The 19,662-nt window shown below is 39.2% G+C and overlaps 1 protein-coding gene across 1 annotated transcript in view; it reads right to left on the reverse strand.

The window, feature by feature from the left end:
- Positions 1–459: 459 nt before the first annotated feature.
- TMC1 (transmembrane channel like 1) overlaps positions 460–19,662 on the reverse strand; it is a 139,840-nt gene continuing 120,637 nt past the window's right edge. Inside the window, exons 18-22 of the mRNA XM_053205273.1 lie at positions 14,933–15,172; positions 9,813–9,938; positions 6,102–6,180; positions 5,948–5,999; positions 460–1,988 (exon numbers count right to left, since the gene is read on the reverse strand). Of these exons, the coding sequence (XP_053061248.1) occupies positions 1,966–1,988; positions 5,948–5,999; positions 6,102–6,180; positions 9,813–9,938; positions 14,933–15,172 (520 nt within the window). The 3' untranslated portion in view covers positions 460–1,965. The remainder of the gene's footprint in view (positions 1,989–5,947; positions 6,000–6,101; positions 6,181–9,812; positions 9,939–14,932; positions 15,173–19,662) is intronic.

A 19,662-nucleotide genomic window follows, 5' to 3' on the forward strand; every position in this document is an offset into this window, starting at 1 on the left:
TCAATGTATACAAAGATTGGAATTTAGAATGTCATGTCTGAATTCTTTCTTATACCCTGAGCGTTTGTCCCCAAAGCACATTGTTTGGAGAGGTACAAACTTTCCGTTATAAAATATGTAAGTGATGGAGATACAATGCACAGCATAGGGAATATAGTCAATAATATTGTAATAACTTTGTATGGGGACAGATGGCAACTCGAGTAAAAAAAAAAAAAGTGCATTGCCTACCTTGCCTTTAGGAGATGAAGTCCTTGGGTGACAGTTTGTCAGCTTTCATCACTTCTCTTATGAAGTAGATCAAGAACAAGGGAGTGTCATCCACATTGTAAATTTGGCAACACATGTACACCAATTCTCTAATCTTATTACTACACAGTACAAAATGATCCAAGTAGAAATAAGCACTAACTTTATTTACTCATCTGCATTATAATCGAATGAGGCAAGAAACCCTGCATCGCAACAGATAATTCCATTTCTTCCATCATAATAACACTTTTCATGCAGATAACACAAGTTTTTGCTTCACAGTGTGACTGCTGCAAGTTAAATTGATTCAATTTAATTAGTAAGCATATGCTCAGTGCCTACCTGTGCACAGCACTATCCTAGGCATACAAAAGAGTTAAAAGATACGATCCCTGCTCATAGGGAGCTTACAATCTGGATAGGAAAGACAATGCATGCATACAGGAGACAGTAAAGTACTGTTAAAAAAGCACAGGAAAACCTATATAAATAATAGACTCTGAAATAAAGCCAGTAGGGTCCAAGGAAACCTCTCAAGTTTGGGAATGGAGGCTAATCGGGAAAAGTGGACCAGAGGAAGGAAATCTTGAATTTGTGTCATGGCAGTGATGGGCACACGGATTGGCAGAGGAACAGGGCATCCTTTTATGGCCAGAAGAAGAGTGAAAAGAAGGAAGAACTCATGGACAGGGTAATAAAAACCAGCAAGTCAATTGCAGAGAATGGCAGGCAAATTGGCTCAGCTCTGGAAAAGGACATTGTGGGTTCGCATATGTAACTGAAGTCACACAACAAGGCTGGCTGAGGGCATTGATTGGTGCTATTCAAAGTTTAATCAGATGATAACGCTTAAACACATCTATAAACTAAAGCCCCCTGTGGAAGTGTGTGTTTTCCTAACCTTAACAAGAAAGCAAAGACAAATTATGGAATATTAGAATCTAAACTCAGGAAATGTGATCCTTGGAGGTCATGATTAAGCTGTGATGGAGTTGTAATCATGTAGAATGCCTTTTTTTTTTTAACTCATAAAGAGGTGGGTTGTCTAAGATGAGAGACTTTCAATCCAATGCTAATCAGGCCCCTACTTCCCTTAGGATTTTTCTTTTAAAAAGCCCATTCCTTTTCCTACTGAATCCAGCAGCTAATAAAAAATCTTGGGTGTATAGTCATGGAGGCCCTAGATGGGGAGATGGAAAAAAAATGGAAAAACAAGATGTTGGTTTCAAAATGCGAGTTAATGAATAATTACAGTGACTACTTGATAAAGATATTTCTTAACTTTAAAGGTAAAAAGAGGTGAAGTATTTCTGTTCCCAGGCAAAGAAAACTAAGGCAGAAGAAGGGTATAAGATGAAAGTCCATATACCCAAAGTTTTTTTTAATTAACCCAACAGGTAAACCAGTAACCTGTATTGTTGAATCACATCCACTTTTAAATTCCATTAGTTAGAAGAAAAGCCAGGGAAATAAGTCAGGGGAAAAGTTGGTGGTGGGGGAACAAATCCCTGAGTTTGGAACAAGGTGGAGATCCTTCTTGCTGAACTGAGACTGGTGACGCCTTGATTGACCAGCATGACCTTGACAATACATCAGGGTTAGAAGAGGGGAACGGCAACTTCACAATGCTTGTGTTCTTGCCCTTTTCAGAAGTGGCTGGTTTTGAACAGCAAGGTGAAGAGTCCTTCTGGGCCCCCAGTGTACCTGGGAACGCTACTGGCCACCAGCAGCTGCAGCTGTTCAAAAGAGAGAGAGAGAAAAGATGAAGAAGCAACAAATCAAAATTTAACTTTCAGGGGCACCTGGGTTGCTTAGTCAGTTGGGCATTAGTTCAACTTTGGCTCAGCTCATGATCTCGGGTTTCGTGAGTTCAAGCCCCACATAGGGCTCTCTGCGGTCGGTACGGAGTCCGCTTCAGATCCTCTGTCCCTCTCTCTCTCTGCCCCTTTCCTGCGCATGCCCTCTTTCTCAAAAATAAATAAACATTTTCTAAAAAATTAGCTTTCAGTGTGCTTAATGTTCCGAATGAGGTGGTCTGAAATCTGTATCTTCCAAATGTGCTCCAGGTTGCCATAATATTTAGCATTTTTACCTACAAAATATTTCCATATTTCTTACTCTACAAGGGAGTGAAAGTTCTGCTCTTTTTATATTTAGCACTGCTTTTATAATTAATATAAAAATTTATTCTTTTTGAATTTTTCAAATAAAAGAGTTCCTTATTGGCCAGTAGAAATTTGGTAGGCCTTTACTGAATGACTGTTATATAATAAAGTTCTGTATTAAGTTCTGAGGAAACAACTATGAATAAGATAGTCTCTGCTTTTGCAAAGGTTGTATATGTTTTTAAGTAAAAATTATGGGAAAATATCAAATAAATAGCATGCTATACTATTATATCTTTAAAGCAATGAAGATAAAAACCAGCCTTACCTAGAATTCAGATCTTAAAAGTCAGAACTTTTGGCTCACCATTCTTTTTTTGTAAGATACTTTAAAAAAAAAATGTTTCTTTATTTATTTTTGAGAGAGAGAGATAGAGCATATGAGAGTCAGGGGTGGGGAGCAGAGAAGGTGGGGGACAGAGGATCCAAAGCAGACCCTGTGCTCACAGCAGCAAGCCCAACATGGGGCTCAAACTCACAAACCATGAGATCATGACCTGAGCCGAAGTCGGACGCTTAACCAACTGAGCCACCCAGGTGCCCCTTCATTCACCATTCTAAACATGAATTTGATGATGTTAAGTTATAGTCACAATCTATAGCAAACACAAGAACAGCACAGATATGTGTGACATACGTGCTTCAAACTAAAAGATGCCCACAAAGGTCTCACGTCAGCTTTAAGGACACACGTAAACTGATAGCTAGAGAATGGAAAGAGATATTCTGTGCAAGTGGAAACCAGAAGGAGGCACAGCTGTACTTATTTCAGACAAAATACATTTTAAGCCAACGCAGTAGTAACAAGAGACAAAGAAGGTCATTATATAATGATTAAAGAAGACACAAATAAATGGAGAGAAATTTCATGTTAATGGATTAGAATTGATTTTGTGAAAATGTCCCTACCACCCAAAGCAATCTACAGGCTCAGTGCAATCCTTCTCAAAGTTCCAAAGACATTTTCAAAGAAATAGAAAAAAAACAAAAAAACAAAAAACAATTCTTATATTTGATGGAACCACAAAAAGATCCCTAGTGGCCAAAGCAATCTTGAGAAAGAACAAGGCTGGGACATCATGCTTCCTGATTTCAAACTATATTACAAAGTTGTAGTAATTAAACAGTATGGCATTGGCACTAAAATAGACAACAAGATCACTAGAACAGAACAGAGTAACAAGAAATAAACACATGCATATGTGGTCAGTTAGTTTTTGACCAAGTACCAAGGATATACAATGAAGAATGAATATTCTTTTCAATAAATGGTGCTGGGAAAACTGGATATCCACATGCAAAAGAATGAAACTGAACCCTTATCTTACAACATACACAAAAGTTAATGCATGATGATTAAAGGCTTGGATGTAAGGCCCTAAACCATAAAACTCCTAGAAGGAAATCTAGGAAAAAGCCTCCTTGCCCTTGGTCTTGGCAATGATTTTTGTACTTGACACCAAAAACAAAGGCAGCAAATGCAAAAATAAACATTAAACTAAAAAGCTTCTGCACAGCAAAGGAAAGCATCAATAAAACGAACAGGCAACCTATGGAATGGGAGAACGTATCCACAAACCACATATTTGAGAAGGGGTTAAAATCCAAAATAGACAAGTCATACCATTGAACAACATCAAAACCAAATAACCTAATTTAAGATGGGCAAAGGATCTGAATAGACATTTATTCAGAGAAGACTTATCAATGACCAGTATCTGTATAGTACATGAAAAGATGCTTGACATCACTCCCAGGAAAATGCAAAACCAAACCACGATGAGATAACTCCCCACACCATTAGGATATCTACTATCAAAAAGGCAAAGGACAGCCAATGCTGGTGAGGATGCGGAGAGAAGGGAACCCTTGTGCACTGCTGATGGGAATGTAAACTGGTACAGCCAGTATGGAAAACAGTATGAAAGTTCCTCAAGAGATTAAAAATAGAACTATCATATGATCCAGCAATCCCACTTCTGGATATATCCAAAAGAAATGAAATCATTAATTTGTATTCCCATGTTCATTGCAGCATGGAAGGATGGAAACCACATGAGTCTGTCTATGGAGGAACGGATAAAGAAAACGTGATATAGATATACATAGATTGATAGAGATATAGAATTATATAATATTTTTCAACCTATAAAAGAAGGAAATCTTGCCGTTTACAACAATGTGGATAAACCTGAAAGGCATTATGCTAAGTGAAATAAACTAGACAGAGGAAGGCAAACAGTACATGGTGTCACATGTGGAATAAAAAAAAAAAAGGCAAACTCATGAAAACAGAGAGCAGGATGGTAACCCAGGAGCTTCGGGGTGGAGGAAATAGAGTTTGGTAATAGAGTACAAATTTTCAGTTGTAAGATGAAGAAGTCTGAGTATGTAATCACATGGTGAACTATAGTTGATGATACTGCATTGTATACATGGCAATTTGCTGAGACAGTAGAACTTAAGGGCTCACACACACACACATACACACACAAAAAGGTAAATATGTGAGGTCATGGATGTGTTAATGAACTCAGTGGTGGGAGCTCTTTCATAATGTATGTGCATGTCAAATCGTCGCATCGTACGCTTTAAAGGTTTTACAATTTGTCACAGCTGAAAAAAAATGCTAATGCAATTAAAAAAAACAAGTAGCTTTACGGTGGAAAAACCATCTAAGACAAATGTAATTTAAGGACATAGCACTGGAAATTGCTACATCCTCTCCTGTTGCCATAAAGGTCAGCTGACACGGAGGGAGAGCAGTGTTGAAAGAACCATAAAGAAATGGGGCTCAGCCCTGCTCACTTCTAAACTTGGGATAAAACGTGGTCTCAGGCCATCCACACCACTCTCCTATTCATTTGTGTGGACTAATGAAGTTTTTTTCTACTTAAACCAATTCGGACTGACTTATAGTACTTACAAGGGGGGAAAGCCCTAGTAATATAAAGAGTTTTAAAGTTAAGAATGAGGGAAAAGTTTGAAAAAATGTTCCCTGAGGTTCTTAGACATTACTTTCCCATGTGGAATGCAGAATGTATCGGGAATTTTGGCAAATAAGGGTATGCCTTACTTTAACGGTTTAAAACCTAAGAAGGTTATAAAAAAGAGAGATTAATGAATTAGAAAAGGCTCCAGGAAATCAACACTGGTGAGCTCAGAAGAGCCTAGTGATATCTTCCTGGTGTATCCATCTATGTATAAAAACGGCCCCAGGGGGCAGAACTTCTGCATTTGTGTCTGCTATTTGTACATGACTATGTGGATGTTGTCTTTTTCTTCTGTCAATTTGCAAAGTCACCTGTCTATTACTATCGCTAAGTTTCCATTTTTCAAGTTTTCTTTCCCTTGCCTTTCCTCCACTAGAAAAGCTGAGAGGGTCTCAAAAGGTGAACAGTAAAACTTGTGGAATGACTCACTCAGGGCAGTAATGGTATACTACATCAAATGCCCACTTGGAAAGAAAAAAAAGGAGGAACACTTTATCCATAGCGGGGAGATTTTGCAATCACAAACATTTCTCCAACCTGCTCGGGCAGCCGCCATTTTCTTGTTGCGCATTTTGTTCTCCAAAGCTTGCTACACAATACAAAAAGGAGAGAAGGACGTGAGATTTCCCGGTGTTTCCTACTACTTGACATTAATAAAGATGATACTTTTATAAAATAAATTGTATCCTACCTGTTTCATCTTCTTCTTTAGATCCAGATTTGCTGCCTTCTGGCCCTTGGCAGTAGCATTGAGATAATAGATGGTCAAACTACATTTTAAAAAATAATAAAATATATGGTAGTTTTCAGTTCGAGATTCTTCTGAAATTTACATTCACTAAATCATAGAATGTAGATAAAAGACTGAAGTACACAGAAGTAAAAAAAAAAAAAAAATGCACTCGGAACATGGTTAGTAGAGCTGGACCTGGGAAGGTGGGACTCAAGGATTCTCTTCCACAGCATCAATCTGCCTACCATACCTCGCTGCCATATCTTCTTGGAAATGTATTAACATCAGTTTAAACTATAATTAAAAGTAACATTTCAAATTGATGCCAAGGGCATCCAAGAGAATGGAAAATCTACGGAAGCTTAGGGAATGTGTGGAATAAAAAAGAAATTGACTTTCTGCCTTAAATTCCCTCCTTTGGCTTTCACAACAAAGAATATAATCCTCATAAGTCATAGTCAATTAACATAGATATTTTTTCCATAGGATGTATTGTTTGCATTTCTCCCTTCTTTGAAACGAAAATGTTTTATAAAGGAATATCCTTGGCTTTTAACCGACATTTACATTTCTAGAAAGAGCAAATTCCAGCCAAACATTTGTGTAAAAATAAATATGTTCATCTTCACTTAAAGCAAAATAAACAAACAAAATGCATTAAAAAAAAAGGTAACTGGCATTGCTCTTTGTTGCAAATAACTGGATACTAAACACATTTCCTCTACTCCCCAACCATGCCAGATTATACCCTTTATGAGCCATCTGGTGCTAGCAACACAATTATTGATATTGTTTAGCTGGGTTTGTTTATGTTTTATATGAGTGATGGGAATTTGAATGAAATTACATACACGAAAGCATTTGGCATATACTATTTGATATGAAGTAGGTGCTCAACAAATGTGTGTGTGTGTGTGTGTGTGTGTGTGTGTGATAAAGACTTTTTTAGAAAAGTGCCTGGATTTGGAGGGGGAACGCAAAAGATCTCCCAAGTCATTTGCAGTTCTGGAATTCTCTCTTTATATGCCACTTTTTCTGTCTTGTGATGCACCTTAAATAAATACTCTTCATAAATCATTTTCTGGTCTCCAAAAGGAATGAACCTGGCTGCAGAGAACCTGAATTCTACTCAGTTATCCCAAAATCACCCAAGCTGAGTTACTATGAGCCACTGGGGAAATTCAAAATGTTTGTAACATGTAACATTCTCTAATTAAAGGTAATAAAGAGCCAGGCCAATTGTGTGAGCCCCATAAACTAGAAGATGACATCTCAGGATTTTAAAAATCAAATCAGCAATAAACTGAAATTGGGTTTTAAATCAGAACCTCAGAACTACAATCAACCTTGCAGGACATCTATTTGACCTTGTATCCTGCCAACTTTCTTCTGCAGTCTGTATGAGGGGTTGGCAAACCATAATCTCCAGGGTAAAACAGACTCCCAGCCTGTTTTGCATGGCCCATGAACTAAGACGGCTTTTACATTTTTAAATGGTTAGGTAAGTGCTTCCAGAATATCCTCAATTTTTCCTTTTGACCCATACAACCTAACATATCTACTATTTTGCCCTTTTAGAAAAAATGTGCTGACCCTGAGTGTAGACCATCCCTGACAAGTGGCTTCTAGCCTTTCTGTCTATTCCCACTCATTCCAAACTCACTGTTTGGTGCTTCAAATGGTTAGGGGAAATAATAGATGGGAAATAAGACCTGAGCTTGCATTGACTTATCAGCCACTTGATTTGGGGCATATCTTCCATGTGATAGCAATAATATGATTAATGAGGCCAACCTTTTAAGATTATCGTGGAAATGCAATGATTAATATACGGGTAGTGCCTGGACATAGGCCATACTAGTTCTTCTTCCACACTCTTGGGACAACTTAGTCAACCTTCAACCACTGGCATCAGAACAATGTTGCTCCTCAGTTTAGAAATAAATCTGTCTCTTACTAAGGTAAGACTATACTCATAAAATCTGACATGAACTCTGATCTGTTTTTTTTATTAATACAAGATCTCATTTATACCACTAAGGGGCTTTGACTTTTAAAAACCACTAAATAACTTAACATCGTCCCACAAGCCACTGTATTACGAAAACTTGGAAAATAAAAATCACTTCAAGGGCCATCTGGTGAAACAGGTGGCTTCCAGCAGGTCATTTTCTTTCTTTTTTTTTTAATGTTTATTTATTTTTGAGAGAAAGAGACACAGAGAGAGAGAGTGCGAGCAGAGGAGGGGAAGAGAAAGAGGGAGACACAGAATCTGAAGCAGGTTCCAACCTCTTGAGCAGTTAGCACAGAGCTTGATATGGGGCTTGAACCCACAAATGCGAGATCATGACCTGAGCCGAAGTCGGATGCTTAACCGACTGAGCCACCCAGGTGCCCCCAACCAGATCATTTTCTAACATATCTGCACCAGAGATTCACCATCAGATTCTGAATGCCACCAAATGATCAAGGTTCTCTAATATCCAAAAGTAATCTGTTTTACTGTTTAATTATTCCCATGGGCTTTCCTTCAAAAAAGGTGTCATAGTATAAAGCGGGAGGTAAAGGTTGGATTTACTGTCAGAGTCTTACTATTACCATTTTGCTATAGTCCTACCAGGGGAAAATCATCTTGTCCCTCTAAATTGGTGCCTTAATAAAACTGAAGATGAAACCTGTCTTCTCTGACATGACTCATGACCATGATCATCACAAAGTAGATGGTAACAACTTGGCCCAGAACCCAGCTCATTTATTTCAAATCATTGGGATTTCTCTCCCTGAGCTTTCTTAGTTTTACCTTTTAAGAAACAAATCCTGTGCATCAGCTTTATTTCTAAAGTGTTTCTGAGGGTGGTTTCATACTTGCCCTCCTTGACTGCGAGCAGTGACAGTACCAGACTTTCTATTTAGGAGGGCCTCAGGGGTTGAAAGGAAGGACCAGGGTGCTTTTCCTAGCTCTTCAATAGCAAATATATTTTTTTTTCCTTAGAATGTAAGTTTATCTCTGTGCTGGTCAAGAGTCAGAAGCCAGTGAAAGTTACAAGGGAACAAAACCCCCCTCCCAAATTCTCCTTTGGATATCACCTCTGACTTTTGAAGGGACAGACTAGGCGACCTTTCCAAGACCCTTCTGGGCCTCTGATTTTATTATCATGGACCCACACTTACTGATAGCCTTTGAGGAACAAGGACATGATGGTTTTTAAGACCCCTTAAACCGTTAGCCCTAAAATGCAGCCTATAGGGTCCCCAAAGGGAATATTAACTTAGAGACTCATCATTTCTGTGTGTTCACAGCCATCTGCTTTATGGGACAAGAGCTGGGGGCCAGGAGATCGGGGGAGCTCCATGTGTTGATTAGATTTAGCATTTCGCATTTATGTTTCCCTTGCTTTAGCTGTTTACTGATAATTATTTTGGTTACTTGGGAACAAATCTTATAATCCTAGGCAGGCAAAGACAGATGCAGATGGCTGGGAATTACATTCAATAGGATCAGAATATGGCTCATGATTTTCAGACTCTCACCACCATGTAATCAGCACTGAATTTGCTGAGGTTACAGCACAACCCTTAGAGAGCATGAGAAAGCTAAGAAAGCTGGAAATTAAAAGGAGCCAGGAAAGACATCACAGAGTCTCTTCCTATGAGAGGGGAAGCACCTACGCCATAACCAAAACGACAGCAATAACCAGTCCGGGGTTAGAGAGCTGTCTCAAGATCTTTGCCATCCAGCTTGGGAAATCGTGCTCCAGTGTTTCTCCAATGACTTCGAACATCCTATTTTTGCCACTGAAAGACGAAAAGGGGGGGGGGGGGGGAGGAGAGAAGTTCATTTATAACATATGTAAAAGCCATGGTTACAGCAAGAAAACTAGACGTCTTTCTCAAACACCACCTAAGTACTCTTTCAGATTGGGAACCTAATGTTTAGCTACAGCTCCTGGCACTTCGACCTGTTATTATCAACATATGGGTAAGACATGAGAACTGGTATGCCAACGTAAACACGCAGTCGAGCAGTTAGGAAATTAACCACAGCATTGGGAGAAGTCTGGTTTTGTTTTGTTTTTTTCTTAAGCTGTATCCCTAAGATTTTGATTGAAATATATTTTATAAATAACTCGCAAGTCTACCCCTTAGCCAGCTGTCCCTGTTGGAGAACATTCCCTTTGGGCTGCATAAAGAGTGCACTTAATTGTTGAATTAGCCTTGGAAATAAACATACAGAATAGCTTAACAGAATCAAGTCCACAAATAATCCAGTATCTCTCCCCATGCAAGAGCTGCTATCTCATTTTCCACAGAGCTCTTTCATCAGAGTTATTAACCGGTAATCACACTGAAGGGTGAGTCCTTTCTCTCATTGTCTTTCTTGTGGACAGGCCCTAATGACCGCCAGCTCAGTCCTACGGCTAAGAACAGACCATGCGAAGAGAAGGAAAGAAGCCTAAAGGGCCAAAGTCCTTAATGGATTTGTTCTCAACCCATTGAGGTAAGAATCAGCCCCTATAAACTAGAGAAATGAGGGCAGGATGTCTGTCTTAATATGTAATAGTCAGAATTATTAAGTAATACCCATCATGTCAAGTTATTTTTTCTGTATACGCATATTGATTCTACCATGAAAAGCTGTAATTTTCAGAGCAGAGATTAGGTTATTTACCACCAAGTTCTTCATATCATCAGAATAAAGGCTGGTATAACACTTAATATTTTTGTTTCACTATCGTTTATTGATCTTCATACACTCTTAACTACTAAACAAACATGACTCACAAGTTCCAGATGAGATTTTTTTTTTTTTTTTTTTTTTTTGCCTCTGGCCTCACTATAATAAAGTCTTTCAAAACACTGAGAGTAATTCCAGATATGTGGTCAAGGGGTTGCTGGACTGCCGAGGTGTTAAGTTTTGCTTCACAAATTACAGATCTGCACCCGGCAAGACCTGTGATATATTAAGGGGGAATGGAGTTTAGAGATAATTCAAGATTATATTGATTTATTTCTCTAGGGTTTCTTTGTCGCCATCCATTCTACCTGGCCATACTTTCTTCCCAGCCATAGGGGATACAGCGAGAGTAAGAAGGTAAGCAAAGATGAGAGAAGGCAAGACATTCCGCTCCCCAGCTTCTTGGTCTGAAGCTGATGGATGTGGTTAGAATGGGGGAACTGGAATTTTACCAAATGTTCCCCTCCCATAAAGGTCTTCTCTGCATTCAGTGTGTCCCAAAGTCGAAGTCATTGGCATCTCTGGGGATTCTCCTCTTTCCAGGTCTGGTGTTCTTACTAGGAGTCCAGATCTCTTATGTACAAGCTAAAGAAGCTTCTACTAATCCCTGGTAATCCTTTTATCTGACAGTTAGCCAAAGCGTGCCATGTTTTTTCTGGTCTGCTGTGACTCTACAGTCAAATGAAATGATAATGAACTTAAGCTTCTATGGGTGTGGCCCCACCCACCCTGGCTTAGAATAGTCTATAAGCAGACCTGTCTTCCCAGTGGACTGAAAGCTTCCCAGGACCAGAATCAGTGTCCAATTTACTCCCACATCTCCTCTAATGCTTAGTGTCCAAAAAATAGCCATTATTCATTCATTACTTCAAGTTACTGGCCAACACTCTACTGTGCTTAGACTCACAGACATAAAAATACCTTTTTTTTAAAAAAATATTTTTAAAAGTTCATTTATTTTGAGAGAGATAGAAAGTGAGTGGGGGAGGGGACAGAGAGAGAGAGAGAGAGAGAGAGAGAGAGAGAGAAAGAGAGAGAGAAAACCCCAAGCAAGCTCTGCACTGTTAGTGCGGAGCCCAATGTGGGGCTTGAACTCACGAACCATGAGATCATGACATGAGCGGAATTTGGACACTTAACTGACTGAGCCACCCAGGTGCCCCCAGACATGAAAATATTCTATCCCCAACCTCTGAAAGTCAGCCACACTATTAAAAAAATAAACACATAAGGTATAATGACAAATAAGTAACACAACGGCAGTGTCGCAATTTAAAACAAAAATATATATATAAAAGTGTCACAATATAATATAAATCTGCACTTACTGTTTGATCTCAGTTATTTTAAAAAACTGCATAAAAAGAAAACCAGAATACAAAATTCCAAAATGTTGAAATGTGGAGGGTTGTTATTTCAGGTCTTTGGAGACTTTGAAAAGTGTTTATTTTCAAGGAGAAACATTTTTATAATTTCCAGGTTTTCTGGGAGAAACACATAATAAGGCCTTTGCAGTGAGATGAAAATACATAAAAATATAATTACCGTAATGCTAGCAGGGAGGTATGTGAGAACCCAGAGAATTATAAATTGTTCAGAATTATTAGCGAGAGGTTGGGGGAGAAGCATCATGTCAGCAAATGTGGTGGGAGAAATTAGAATTTTCTTCATCTGGGTACAAAATAAATGGTTTTAAAATTGTTGAACTGTTTAAGGTGAATCCACTTAATAGCCTATTGGAATAATTTTCTGACAAATTCACCCTCCCAAATCAGGTCAAGCAAGAATACCTCATCAAATTCCTTACAGAATTCCTTTTTTTTTTTTTAAGTTTTATGAGAGAGAGAGAGAGAGAGAGAGAGAGGGCAAGAGCAGGGAGAGGTGGAGAAAGACAGAATCTTAAACCAGATGCAGATGACCAATCAGGAGTTGGATGCTCAATGGACTGAGCCATCCACGCGCCCCACAGAATGGGTCTTCTAAGGTATTGTAGCCACTTTACCTGCGAACATACCTGTCCCTGGGAGTGATTAACCATCACTGTGCTATTGGGTGGGTGTGGCCATCCATTAACCTACCGCAAATGCAAGTTCGCTGCCCACCCAGGTGCCAAGTAGAGTCAGACACTCTTCCGGAGGCAGGCTGACAAAACCATCCCAAACTCAGGATCCTTGAGAATGCCAAGCCATGAAGATCCTAATTCATGCTTTCTCACCTCATTTTTAGGGCAGAGCAACCCTTTCAAACTTCTAAATCTAAACAAATAAATGAAGTATACATTCTTTTGCTCCAAAATGAGTAAACTGACAGGAGAAATAGACTAGTTAAATAAGATAGAGACACCCCTTTCCTGACATGCTACTGAAAATATTTAAATTTTCTTGATCTCAAAACAGTGATATATGTGTGGTAATTTTGCCTAAGTCTGCCAATCAGGGAACACTTGGTTAAAATCAGCTACTATGCCTTAGATACAGGCTCTTTTTTTTTTTTTTTTTAATTAAAATCATAGCAACTCTATGTGATATAAAGAGAGGCAGAAGAATTAGGCTCAAAAAGCTAAAACTGTGTGGCCATTGTGCCTGTCTAGCTCAATGATATTTTTCACAGGAACGCCCCGTGTAACCACCATCCAGCTCCATGTGGACATTGGGTTTCCCTCCCGTTGATACATTTTTCTGAGAAGCATCGACTTCCAGTTAGAAAGTCAAAAGCACATCTAAAACCCATCCCAGATATTTAGTTGTGTGGGTAATTTGCAATTAAGTAAAGTCTTTGAATGGCTTAACTGTTGAACTTTGTACCCAGAGATTCATTAGGGATTTATGAAGACCAAGCTCTTCTTCAAGACTGCAATTTCATATTTAGTCTCCAGATGTCACTGTCTGCATTATTTATTTCAGCCCAGAGTTGGGGGGGTGGGGGGTTGGGGGTTAGGATTTGTCAGCATCAGCTTCCTGAGTATGACAGAACTCCAGTGGTTTTTGCCCTATCAGCTGGCTTAACATTTTCTTTCTTTTGTTTTGTTATTTTTCCCCCCCAGGAAAGCAATAATAATAACTCAGCCTATTATTAGAGTGAAATGCCTCTTTTATACTTAGGTCTGTGGGCAACGAAACTTTTGACTTTAATTTAATAACTTGCGTCTGACAGCACGACAGGGATATTACATGTGGCCATTATTGCCTCACGCTCGTCATTCACGTGGCTTTTCACATTCACATTTCTTTCACTTGAAAAGGAGAAATAACTCAAATGCATGCTGAGCAGTGACTCAACAGGCAGAGATTCTTGCGGTTGCAGAGAGGAACTTGTGGTAGATTCATTTTTAGGGCCCTATTTAGGGAATGAAATCTCAATTCCCCTGATCCCGGCGACTGGCTTTCTTGATAAGTGTCACCGTCAGAACTCTGTCATAGAGAACTGGCGAAAAGGACGTTTCAGCTTGGATCAGAGAGACCTCTTGACTCTTTATTACTGACTTGAGCGATCTGTCCTTGTTTGGGGAGAATATATAGGAGCGAATGTCACCCTCAATTGTTTTGCCACCAGGTAGCATTTTGGATTGTGAATTGTGTGACCCACTTTATAGTCACAGTTATCGAATGATGATCCCATTTCCTAGGTAGCTTGTGGAATAATCTATTTTTAATTAATTAATTATTATCTATTTGACGTGACGTAGCACGTCAAAATTCCTTCCGACTTTTGGACACGCTGGCCCGGCACCAAGAAAACTGACACATCCCAACTATCGTAATCTGAACACGCTCTTTGCCATCCCCTTTGAGCTCAGATTTATCATCCATATTTACCCGGGTAGAGCCTGGCGCGCTCAAATCCTTTTCCCTTCTATGATTCTCAAATAAGAAACCAATGCAACTTGCCTAAGAATCTCCATGTTACCTAATGAGCCTGGATGCTCAAAGAATCTCATTTCTACAGGCCAAAATGCCATTGTTTGGAGAAAAAAAAAAAAGCTTGTAAGAGTGACCATTCCTATCTCCACGCCTGGAATAAAACGACACCCGGATGGAATTTCAAAGGCAAGAACCTGAAGGGGCCACAATCAAAAGATGGCGGGAGGGATACGATCATGTACAGGACAGGCATGGTGGACAGGAAGAGAATGAGCAATAGCATGCCCAGGTAGAAATTATTCGATCTGGAAGCTTTGAAGACCCTGGCCTCGGGAACGTTGCAACACATCACGGCCCAGCACTGGAAGTACATGGATGTGTGGAGTCGAAGGATATTGATGCCTGGGAGGCTGGGGGCGAAGAAGGAGCCCATCCTGGAAAGAAAAAACATGGCTCTGCTCACTTCAAGTTGTCTCTTCGTAACAAAGTCACACGGCACCTTGCTTATCTCACGTCATGTTTATTTGCCAAAGGGAGAAAATGCAGTGCCGCTTTCAAGCACACAAACTCTTTTCATAAATAAACTTGCCTAGTCAATTTCCGTCTTTGATGCACATTTTACCATCTTTCCCTTTACCACAGGGATTGCACACATGATTCTCTCGCGGCAATTATGCTGTCCGTTAACTATATCTGTTAGCATTAATCAATTTAAACTACACCAGAGAATATGTTACATATATTTACTTCTCTCTTCTACTTCTAAAATAAACTTGATTTCCCTTAACACTCAAATCATCAATTAATAAATCTAAAAATCTAACCTCTTTCTACTGTTACCCTTAAAACCACTCATTCTATTCAAATAAACTACACATCTGGATTAATTACTTTTCTTGTGGGCTAATTAATTTTTGCTTAATGGAAGAGAAAAAATAAAATGAATTTTTCTTTTGCTGATGGTTTTCTCTATTAGCTATGTAGCTACTATGGTGCTTTAGAGCGGATGTATGTATGCCCAGTAATAGACTGTGTTTTGTTGATAATCTATAGGAAGCTTTATGTGTTTGAGATGAAAATGCAACACATCCATTTCATTTCATTTCATTTCATTTCATTTCACTTAATCTGTTTACTTCCTTACACTTCTGTTTGTCCTGGAAATCCACCACTTTGTATATCTGGCTTTTAAAAACTATTTTTAAATGCCACTTTTAAAAAGGAAGTAGTTAGGTGAGGTCACTTTTACTTGATGGCTTAGTTGGTTATTTTCAACAAAATAAATTTCACTTTTCTTTGATGAGAAAATCCATTAGCATCATCAAACAGTATTAATAGCAATGTGTTGGTCCAAAACCAAAAAGAGGATACATGTGCACTTATTTCAGAAGTATAACCAGAGTCACATCTTTTCAACTGTCCCAGCTATGATAAAGCCCTCAGTAGCTCTAGTTAGGGCCAGCAGTTTAGATTTCCTACATATGTAGAGAGGCTGTTTCAACCAATCCAATGTGAATTTGGTATATTATGTTGGAGGGGAGCAAGGGGTGAGTTAGATGAAGAAATTCATTTCTGCTATTTCTATAATTGAAATGCTGCAAACCAGTGTTAAGCTATTTCATTTAAAAGTGGAATCTTCCCCAAATCTGGATTTTCTTGTTGATAGGATTTGATACCACAGATCTGAATGACATTTGAACATAACGAGTGGACCAGACACTCTGAAGAAAGATAAACTATTTTTTTTTTTAATGGTACGGACTTCAGGCGATGATCTACCCATGCAGGTTCATCAATCGTAACCCATGTGCCACTGCGGTGTGGGATGTCAATAGTGGGTGCGCCTGTGGGGGCCTGGGGGTGTATAGGAACGCTCTGTACTTTGCACTCAGTTTTTCTGTGAACCCAAAACTTCTCTAAAATGTAAATTTTACGAATTAAAAAGAGTAAGAAGATAGACTTTGGAACAACACGGGGTATCTTTGTTACAGGATAGCCAGAGAGAACCCGGAGCCTCAAAAATGTGAGCGAGTGAGTGACAGTCTCAGGTAAGGGGCAACAATTACATAGCAGTGCACTGTATTCTCAAATGCCAATATTAGTCACGTTAGATGCTTGTGAATGATTATGTGTGTTCCCTTCTAAAGCCGGGCTTGGCCATACGATTTGTTTTGCCCAAGGAAATGGAAATCAAAATGAAGTGTCTCACTACTGGATAGAAACGTTGAAAGCCCTGTGTGGATTTTTTTCTCATCTCTCTGCTACCCTATCTAGTGTTGTTCCAGATGGACTCAATTTGGCCGGTCTAGGACTCTAGAGTGAGAGTAACTCAAAAGAGCAGATCCCTCTACCAACCCACATTGAACATGCAGAGTACATAAGAAGAAAACTTTTCCCTTTGTAAACCACTAAGCTTTGGGGGGGAGGGGGTGGTGTTTAGCTGCTATACAACCTAGTTTACCCTCAGACGCAATTCTGTATATAATTTAATACCTAGACTTACCTAAAGCCACACATATTTGTACATATATATATATATATATGCATCATTCGTCTGTATACGTATATATGCACACACCTAGGTACATGCACCTATAAACCTCAGATTTTCAAAATAAATATCAAATGGGCACTCTGAACAAACAGGTTCAAGAACCATAACCTAGAAAAACAGATCCTGGCACAGTGATAGCTGAACCCTAATGCTCAAACTGTCTTTGCCGGTGACTCACTAATCAGCTCGGCTCACTAAGTCCCTTACCCACACTTGATCCTGTCATCTGTCAGTTCAAGATCCTTGTAATACCTTAGCCTTATAAAGTGCTTTTCTTCCAAGAAGATCAAAGCGAATGAAAGCTTCTTTCATTGAGCTCTCCTTATTACTCCAGTGACATGGTACATGTCAGGTAAATTATTCACATCTGATCAACCAAGAAAATGAGGTAGCAGACAGGGACAAAGGTAGAAGAGGTACACAAAGAGACAGTGTTGGAGCAATGTCCACACCCATCTTCTGTCTCACTGTTTTCTGCTGCCCCTACACCCTGTTCTGATAGAGATATGACGTGTGTTTGTCGTTTTAAAATACGATGACGAAACCCTGTGCTATCCATTTTAAAATGCAGTGCGTGATATAAAAGTGTACTGATCATGTCAGCCAATTACATGCCAAAATGGATTTTACCTTTAAAGTTGGACTTTAATAACATCCACTAATTAGAAACCCCTAAAGCTGTACCTGAATGTCTCCAGTCACAAACCAATGGACGTGAGTGCAAACGTCCCATAGTCTTTTGTTTCTGTGTGACCAAGCTCCAGTATCAGTTCCTTGTGCCTCATAAGATAGTAGCTTACCGTGTGTGAGTCCCCTTGTGCGGGGGAGCCTACCACACTTGGAATACACACTCCTCACACCTTGCCCACCAACCACATCCTCCCTCCTTTACCAACTTTCTGGGAGTTAGGAAAAAGACCATCTGTCCAAAGGGTTGACCTGAAAGTAAGCAATAGTTCTTTTGCTTCTGTGACTCCGGGGTGTAATTATCTCTGTACGCTCAAAAAAACACCACACATTCTAATGTCCTCTTCAGACCAACAAGAAGCAAGGCTTGACCACTATCTAAAGGAGGAATACACAGAAAGGGATAGTGGAGAGATTTTGGTAATGGGTCTGCCCATGAGAGAATGGGGGAAGGGTTTTGGATATTTAAGAATTTCAACATGAACCATAGTGGACTAAATAGTTGCAAAATTATAAGTGAAACGAATCAGGACAGCCATTTCAACGGCTTTTCTGATCATGAAAATGAATTTCTAGGCCAGTCTGTTGTCTTTGCTACGAAAGAACAAGAAACAGACATGTAGCATGTGTCTGCACAAATGGCATCCACCAGGCCTGAGGGATTTGTGGCACTCTGTGTAGAAGCCAGGGAGTTTTAAAACTGATACAAGGTGATGGTTTCTCATTGTTCCAGTAGCGAAGTTAGCTATTTTCTGCTGTGACAGCAGAATCCCCTCCAGAAAATGAAAGATCCAGAACTGCTAGAAGCTTTTCCGTTTACTCTCCCTGTTGGTGGTCATATGTTGGACCAACTTGACTTTCTTCCTTGCTTAGAGAATGAAAGATGCGTTTCACTCTTTAATGACTCTCTGGGCACATGAGCCATAACTTGCAAAATTTAGAAAGCGAGAGGGCAGGAATTAGATTTTTAAACATACCTGATAATGGAAAAGATCATCTTTTTATAGCCTTTTCTTCATATGTATTGACCTAGTGAGGCACAGGAATTAGACAGACCCCAGGGCAGGATGATGGGGTCCTTGATTATGGTCTTTATATCACTAAAGCAAGATAATTTTAACATTTGCAGAGAGGTGCAGTCTTGCAAAGGTTTAACAGCTCAATGCAGCTATGGTTGAAGGATTTAAGTGCTATATAAAGCTTGTGCAAAATTTGAGCCAAGTTACTAGGACTAATACATAGGACAATGGTGTGGTCAGTGGCACGGTGTTATATTAAACAAGTGTCATAAGATAAAGATGCTCAATTGTAGCTTGTGGGTTGGGTGTTCTTAGTTAAAAGTGACAGATTTCCAAGACACATGGTCCCTAGATGAATCGCATGCCACGAACCAATTTTTAAACTCAAAAACAGTTTCTACTGTATCGGCTCATCTTAACCTGTCAAGGTTTACAGTGAGAATGCTTTCATTTAATAAAAGATATGACAATCCTTTGTACATCAAAAGACATAATTCTGATGTGTAAATGGCCTGTGAAACAAGTTACGAAACAGTGATCGTATTTTTAGCTTGAACTTCCTAAAACATAAGTTACATCTCCAGTAGTCCAGTTACCTAAAACTACTGGATTTGGTAAGATATTTTTTTCAAAAGCAACAACAAGTTGTATTCTAAACATACTC

Source organism: Acinonyx jubatus, chromosome D4 (assembly GCF_027475565.1).
Source record: "Acinonyx jubatus isolate Ajub_Pintada_27869175 chromosome D4, VMU_Ajub_asm_v1.0, whole genome shotgun sequence".
NCBI classification, from domain to species: domain Eukaryota; kingdom Metazoa; phylum Chordata; class Mammalia; order Carnivora; family Felidae; genus Acinonyx; species Acinonyx jubatus.